At 36.6% G+C, this 9,133-nt stretch overlaps 1 protein-coding gene across 1 annotated transcript; it reads right to left on the minus strand.

Annotated features, from left to right (window-relative positions):
- Nucleotides 1-384: 384 nt before the first annotated feature.
- Nucleotides 385-7,272, minus strand: LOC131631821 (uncharacterized). Its single transcript, XM_058902594.1, has 2 exons — nt 6,297-7,272; nt 385-605 (listed from the first exon to the last, which is right to left on the minus strand). The coding sequence occupies exons 1-2, from the start codon at nt 7,270-7,272 to the stop codon at nt 592-594; spliced, it is 990 nt and encodes a 329-aa protein (XP_058758577.1). The 3' UTR covers nt 385-591.
- Nucleotides 7,273-9,133: the final 1,861 nt, after the last annotated feature.

A 9,133-nucleotide genomic window follows, 5' to 3' on the forward strand; every position in this document is an offset into this window, starting at 1 on the left:
TCTCATTTTCCCCCACTCAACTTTCATAAATTCTAATTTTGGCCCAAATGTCACTAAACATTAATTCTAACCAATTAACACCCAAAACATAATAATTACACACATGGAAAGTAATAAGTAAAATATTAACATAATTAATATTTACCGACTGACTCGACTCGAAAACGGTAAAATTAGGAAAATGTAGTAAACATCACAATTAATCAGAAAAACACATTTATGGGCGTTACAACAATACTCCTGGTCATCTTAATAACACTTAATATCAAATCACAATTTAACCTGGATATGCATTCACAGCGGAAATATATGATACTCATGTGATTTATAATGATTCATGTCCCATACCACGTTCATACATCGACTAGTAGTCTTAATCCAACATAAAACATAATCAAAAGGTTTGGCTTGTAAGCCTCTCAAAAGACATGTAACCAATAAATAAGTTCACCAGTCATAGCATAATACATACACAAACATAACATGAGTTTAATACACCTAGTCTACCCAGTGTTACATGACCAGAGCATCGACTCACTACCTAATCTCCAATAACCAAGGAAGAAACTCCCGCTAGATCACACGCGGCTACTAAACTCCAGAACCTGCATGTCGCCAAACGAGGCAACATTAAAACAGAAGGGTGAGAATACGAACCATTATGAAGAAAGTATAACAGAATATAATGGTTAAATCAACACTTCAAGTAATTAGTCATACTACGTAAAACGGAATAGATAATAGTAATCAACACATATTTCACATGTTATCGGGTATACAACAAGCTTAAATAGTATAATATTTCAATTCTACTTTTATATTCTCAATTAAGTACACAATCATAATTCTCACATATTCACACATCTAATCAAATAAGTATTCAAACTTCACTCGTTTCAATTAACAAACTCATACACATATCACAACTACATCAACTTCACATACTCAATTATCGCATAATTTTAATGTGACTCAATGCAAGGTATGTGACGCAATGCACGTGGTACCGAATTGTGAACCCAAGGTTTCACCGCTTTCCGATTCAATATCTAGAATCCAAGCCACGCTTCTGATCCGGACAAGACCAAAGCCCACCAAATGTAAACATATAGTTTACCGCCTCCGATTCACTCTAGAATCTAAGCCTCGCTTATGTTTCAAAGCAAACCACCTTTGTTTCAAGGCATCCATGATATGAATGTATGTACAATGTAAATCAAACATATGCAATTAAGATCATCTCTACTATCTTAATATTTAGCATATCACAATAATTCACTCAATGAATTATCCACAATATTGTACACAACATTCTCATCACATAAGCATTATTCACATATAATAATCAACACACAATTCCAATCCACCATTTTAATTAATACTAGTCATTAATATTTATCACATGCTAATTCATAATTTATCAATTATATAGAATTTACTCTTTTCATGATAACTAAGAAACCATTAGGAGTATACCATCTAACTACTCCTAAAAGTTCAACTGAGAAAATAATACCCATAGAACACATTCATTCACTACTTAGTATATATATATATATATATATATATATATATATATATATATATATATATATATATTCATCCTAGGAACTTTTTTTTTCGTTTCTAGTCAAAACAGAACAGGCCTAGAGAAAAGATAAGATATTAATTCATTCTTCAATAATGCGCTACAGTAGAGGGAGGTACTACAAGGGTGTTCGTTTCTTTCAATTGGCCAAAGTGGTGAACAGGGCACATTTCATTGACTAAGGGACATACTAATTCACCTCATATAACCTCGCTACAGTAAGTTAGGCGAGTATATATTCATTCTTCCCATTAGCATGCGCTACAGTGGGTGTATGTATTACATCACCATTTAATCTCAACTCTAGTAGTAATGTCATTTTCCATATAAAATACACTAAAGCATGTAGCCATAATAACCACTTCTCATTAATGTCGCTACAGTATGTAGCTCATGGACTTGTTCCTAAGTAAAAACGAAATGCTACAGTAGCCTTAAGGAAATAACTACACACGTTTCATTATTAACACCTAGGATATGTAGCTTCCTTCTTTTCTTTTCTTTTTAATAATGACATGAACCGTATGGCTACTGTGGGAAGAGTATTACAAGTGGTACATTCATTTAGTAAATGTTAGTATGGCCCACGCCTTAGTTAGCCAAGAGGGAACATCCACATGCCAAATCTTGCCTAAAAGAAACAAGGAGAAATTGGAAAACGGTGCATTCCCAGCATATATGCGACATACATTATCGCCTACAGACACCGCCATTGGTCATCATCACCACGTGTGATGTCACTCGGTAACCTATAAGTCATTCCTATTCCACTTCATTTTCATGGTTATATGAACACAGTACTGTTCATTCCGGTATAAGTCTTAAATTTCTAAAATTTCAGTATATTAATAGAGATTAAACACATATATTATAAGATTCACCATGAACAAATATAGCTATAATAATCTACCAATCACCCCATTATACTAGCCCACAATGATTTGGAATTCTCCCCCTTACCTCTTGATTTCTCCTCCAAAACCCTAGTTCCTCTTCTTGTTCCTCTCCTCCACTTCTATTCTTCAAAACCAACAAAATGATAAAATGATTCCTCTACCCCTTATTTCCCTCTTACTATCTTTATTTATTATATTGGGCTTTAAAATTAATAGCACCCCCCAATTGCTTATAACTATAATAAATAGGCCCAATTAATCTAACTCTCTAATAATTTAATTAATTCTATTAAACACCAATGCACTCAAGTTTAATTAATCAAATTATTAATTAAGTCTCATAATAATTAAATAATTAATTAACTCTCTAAAAAAAATATATAAAATATTATAATAAAATAAATACTAAAAAAACAGGTTGTTACAACTCTCCCCAACTTAAAAGATTTTCGGCCTCGAAAATTTACCTCAAACGAATAACTCCGGATACGATTCCCTCATCTTATCCTCGAGTTCCCAAGTGATGTTGCCATTGGCGACTCCACCCCATACCACTTTCACCAAAGTGATCTCCTTACCACGAAGCTTCTTCACTTCCCGATCTTCAATCCGCATAGGTGTTGTATCAACCGTTAAATTATCTCTTACTAGAACATCATCCAACTGAACATCATGCGATGGATCCGCAATATACCTCCTCAATTGAGATACATGGAACACATCATGGAGATTAGAAAGAGACGGTGGCAATGCAATCCGATAAGCTACATCACCTACCCTTTCCGAAATTTGGTAAGGACCAATAAAACGTGGTGTTAACTTACGTGACTTCAACGCTCTACCAACTCTCGTTATTGGCGTAACACGAAGAAACACATGATCATCCTTCTCAAACTCAAGAGCTTTCCTTCTCTTATCATGGTAGCTCTTTTGGCGACTTTGAGAAACCTTCATCTTCTCTTGAATCATCTTAATCTTATCCGTAGTCTCTTGAATCAATTCGGGTCCAACCACAACACTCTCTCCCGACTCATACCAACATAAAGGAGTTCTACACCTCCTACCATAAAGCGCTTCGAAAGGTGCCATTCCAATACTTGAATGGAAACTGTTGTTATAAGTAAACTCAATCAAAGGCAAGAAACTATCCCAACTTCCTCCTTGTTCCAAAACACAAGACCTTAAGAGATCCTCAAGTGACTGAATAGTCCTCTCCGTTTGACCATCAGTTTGCGGATGGTACGCTGAGCTCAAACGCAACTTTGTACCCAATGCACTTTGCAAACCTTCCCAAAATCTCGAAGTGAACCTCGGATCTCTATTCGAAACAATACTCGACGGAATACCATGCAAGCACACAATTCTCTTGATGTATAACTTAGCAAGCCTCTCCATTGAATAATCCATCCTCATCGGAATAAAATGAGCACATTTAGTCAATCTATCCACAACGACCCAAATTGCCTCACAATTACTCGATGTCCTCGGCAAACCAGAGACAAAATCCATGGATATACTATCCCATTTCCACTCGGGAATAGATAACGGTTGCATCAAACCAGACGGTTTTTGATGTTCGATCTTTGACTTTTGACAAGTCAAACAAGAATACACAAATTCCGCTATGTCCTTCTTCATACCTTGCCACCAAAACATTTTCCTCAGATCTTGATACATTTTAGTAGCGCCCGGATGAATACTCAAACCACTTCTATGCCCTTCCTCGAGAATTCTCTTTCTCAAGTCCGTAACATCTGGAACACAAACTCGATTACGACACTTCATAATACCATTCTCATCAATTCGAAAGTCACCACCTCTTCCTTGATTAATCAATGTGAATCGATCAACCAAACCCAAATCAGATTTCTGTCCTTCTCGAATCTCATCCAAAATACCACTAGTAAGCTTCAACATACCAAGCTTCACACCACTAGAAGTCTCTTCGCATAACAAACTCAAGTCTCTAAATTGTTCCAATAATTCAAACTCTCGAACCATCAACATAGACATGTGTAATGACTTCCTACTCAATGCATCGGCTACAACATTCGCTTTACCAGGATGGTAGTTTAGACCAAAATCGTAGTCCTTCAAGAATTCCAACCATCTTTTTTGTCTCATATTCAACTCCTTCTGATCGAACAAGTACTTCAAGCTCTTGTGATCACTAAACACATCAAACCTTGACCCAAACAAATAATGTCTCCAAAGCTTTAACACAAACACCACAGCTGCCAACTCCAAATCATGTGTAGGATAATTCCTCTCATGAACTTTGAGTTGCCTTGAAGCATAAGCTACAACTTGTCCCTTTTGCATTAGAACACCTCCCAATCCTAACAAAGAAGCATCACAGTAAACCACAAAAGGTTCTAACGGATCCGGTAAAATCAAAATGGGAGCAGAAGTCAATCTTCTCTTGAGTTCTTGGAAATTCTCTTCACATTGCGAAGTCCAAATAAAGGCTTGACCCTTTCTAGTCATCTGCGTCAACGGTAACGACAACTTCGAAAACCCTTCAATGAACTTCCTGTAATAACCAGCCAACCCAAGAAAACTTCTAATCTCAGCAACAGACTTAGGTGCCTCCCATTGGGATACAGCCTCAATCTTCGAAGGATCAACAGAAATACCTCCACTTGAAATCACATGCCCGAGAAAGCTTACTTCACTTAACCAAAACTCACATTTAGATAGCTTAGCAAACAACTTCTTCTCTTTCAACACGGATAGAACAACTCTCAAGTGCTCAGCATGCTCTTCTTCACTCTTAGAGTAAATCAAGATGTCATCAATGAATACCACAACAAACTTATCCAGGTAGTCATGAAAGATCCTATTCATATATTCCATGAACACACCAGGTGCATTAATCACACCAAACGGCATCACAGAATATTCGTAATGACCATACCTCGTCCGAAAAGCAGTTTTCTGAATATCCTCAGCTCTAACGCGAATCTGATGATAACCAGACCTCAAATCAATCTTGCTAAACACACATGCTCCAACCAACTGATCCATCAATTCATCAATTCTCGGAAGTGGATAACGGTTCTTAATCGTCACTTTGTTCAATTGTCTATAATCAACACATAATTTCATCGAACCTTCTTTCTTCTTGACCAATAGAACAGGTGCACCCCACGGCGATACACTAGGACGAATAAATCTCTTCTCAAGCAACTCTTCAAGTTGACTCTTCAACTCTTTCAACTCAGAAGCAGACATCCTATATGGAGCCATCGATACGGGACTAGTTCCAGGAACTAAATCAATCGAAAACTCAACTTCTCGTTCTGGTGGTAAATCAATTATATCATCAGGAAATACCTCCGCAAATTCACAAACTATAGGCAATTCCTCAATGGTTCTCTTCTCGCGCACATCTAAGGTTGCTAACAACATAAACAATTCAGCTCCACTCTGAACTGATTCGTCGACTTGCTTAGCGGACAAGAATAAATCTTCTTTAACACAATTCTCGGGAAAGATGATCGTCTTATCAAAACAGTTGATATACACATGATTAAATTCCAACCAATTCATACCCAAAATCACATCAAGTTGTTCTAAAGGAAGACAAACTAAATCGATCCTGAAATCCCTACCAAAGATACTCAATGGACAATTCAGACATACATAAGAAGTAGAAACAGAACCCATAGCAGGTGTATCAATGACCATACTTCTACGCATATCAGATAATACAAGATTCAATCTTCTAGCACAATCCAAGGAAATGAAAGAATGTGTCACACCAGTATCAATCATAGCAATCAAAGGTGTACCATTAATGAAGCACGTACCTTGAATTAGCCTCTCATCAGTAGTGGCTCCTGCACCAGACAATGCGAACACTTTTCCTTTTGCTTGCTCCTTCTTTGGCTTGTCACATTTTGTACTAACGTGGCCTTTCTCTCCACAGTTGAAACAAGTCACATTCGAACCACCTCTACAATTAGTAGCTATGTGACCATACTTGCCACACTTGAAACAAGTAGTAACCTCTTTCTTGCACTCAGCAGCTTTATGACCCTCAACTCCACATTTGAAACACTTAGGTGAAGTAGAAGATCCTCCCCAACTTGGCTTCTTGCCAAAACCGGCTTGTTTCCTCTTGTCATCATACGGTTTCCCACGATCCTGATTCTTTCCTTTCAGACTCTTGTAGATAGAGGCACTCTCTCTACTATCCTCATCATAAATCCGACTCTTGTTAACCAACTCAGTAAAACGGGTAATCTGTTGGTAACCAATAGCCTTCTTTATATCATGTCTCAAGCCATTCACAAACTTCAAACATTTAGATCTCTCAGCATTAGCAGTATTATAGTGGGGACAATACTTGATAAGCTCCTGAAACTTAGCAGCATAAACAGCAACGGTACCATTTCCTTGCTTCAACTCAAGGAACTCCACCTCTTTCTTCCCACGACAATCTTCAGGAAAATAGTTCTCCAAGAAGACATCACGGAAAAGATCCCAAGTAACCTCAATGCCATCTTCTTCAAACCTCTGAAGAGTGTTGTTCCACCAATCTTCAGCTTCCTTTTCCAGCATATGAGTACCAAACTGCACTCTCTGAGCATCAGTACAGTTCATAACTCTGAAGATCTTCTCAATCGCCTTCAGCCAAGCTTGAGCTTTATCAGGTTCATGTTCACCTTCAAAAACAAGAGGATTGTTCCTCTGGAATCTCCCTAAAGCACGGTACTCATCATCATCTCCATTTCGGTTACCAGCATTCGCTTGAGGAATCTGACCAATGGAGCCAGCCAACATCCTCAACGCTTCAGCAATAGCATCATCATTTCTGCCTGCAACCATCGTCCTAATCAACCAAACAACCAGACAAACAGTATCGATCGTGTCAGATACACAAATCAAATACAACAAGATAAGAAAACATTAAAGACTATTGACAACTGGTCGACCATGCTCTGATACCACTAATGTAACACCCCTTTTTATACCCCAAATATTTAACATATAATCAGAGAATAACATGCATATAATTCAAAAGGGCGTCACATTGATGCTTTTAGAATAACTAAAAACCTTAAAAAAAAACTGACAGCATTTATCTACACAGCACAATACTCCTGGTCATTTTAATAACACTTAATATCAAATCACAATTTAACCTGGATATGCATTCACAGCGGAAATATATGATACTCATGTGATTTATAATGATTCATGTCCCATACCACGTTCATACATCGACTAGTAGTCTCGATCCAACATAAAACATAATCAAAAGGTTTGGCTTGTAAGCCTCTCAAAAGACATGTAACCAATAAATAAGTTCACCAGTCATAGCATAATACATACACAAACATAACATGAGTTCAATACACCTAGTCTACCCAGTGTTACATGACCAGAGCATCGACTCACTACCTAATCTCCAATAACCAAGGAAGAAACTCCCGCTAGATCACACGCGGCTACTAAACTCCAGAACCTGCATGTCGCCGAACGAGGCAACATTAAAACAGAAGGGTGAGAATACGAACCATTATGAAGAAAGTATAACAGAATATAATGGTTAAATCAACACTTCAAGTAATTAGTCATACTACGTAAAACGGAATAGATAATAGTAATCAACACATATTTCACATGTTATCGGGTATACAACAAGCTTAAATAGTATAATATTTCAATTCTACTTTTATATTCTCAATTAAGTACACAATCATAATTCTCACATATTCACACATCTAATCAAATAAGTATTCAAACTTCACTCGTTTCAATTTACAAACTCATACACATATCACAACTACATCAACTTCACATACTCAATTATCGCATAATTTTAATGTGACTCAATGCAAGGTATGTGACGCAATGCATGTGGTACCGAATTGTGAACCCAAGGTTTCACCGCTTTCCGATTCAATATCTAGAATCCAAGCCACGCTTCCGATTCGGACAAGACCAAAGCCCACCAAATGTAAACATATAGTTTACCGCCTCCGATTCACTCTAGAATCTAAGCCTCGCTTATGTTTCAAAGAAAACCACCTTTGTTTCAAGGCATCCATGATATGAATGTATGTACAATGTAAATCAAACATATGCAATTAAGATCATCTCTACCATCTTAATATTTAGCATATCACAATAATTCACTCAATGAATTATCCACAATATTGTACACAACATTCTCATCACATAAGCATTATTCACATATAATAATCAACACACAATTCCAATCCACCATTTTAATTAATACTAGTCATTAATATTTATCACATGCTAATTCATAATTTATCAATTATATAGAATTTACTCTTTTCATGATAACTAAGAAACCATTAGGAGTATACCATCTAACTACTCCTAAAAGTTCAACTAAGAAAATAATACCCATAGAACACATTCATTCACTACTTAGTATATATATATATATATATATATATATATATATATATATATATATATTCATCCTAGGAACTTTTTTTTCGTTTCTAGTTAAAACAGAACAGGCCTAGAGAAAAGAGAAGATATTAATTCATTCTTCAATAATGCGCTACAGTAGAGGGAGGTACTACAAGGGTGTTCGTTTCTTTCAATTGGCCAAAGTGGTGAACAGGGCACATTTCATTGACTAAGGGACATACTAATTCACCTC

The sequence above is a fragment of the Vicia villosa genome, unplaced genomic scaffold, assembly GCF_029867415.1.
Source record: "Vicia villosa cultivar HV-30 ecotype Madison, WI unplaced genomic scaffold, Vvil1.0 ctg.000864F_1_1, whole genome shotgun sequence".
NCBI classification, from domain to species: domain Eukaryota; kingdom Viridiplantae; phylum Streptophyta; class Magnoliopsida; order Fabales; family Fabaceae; genus Vicia; species Vicia villosa.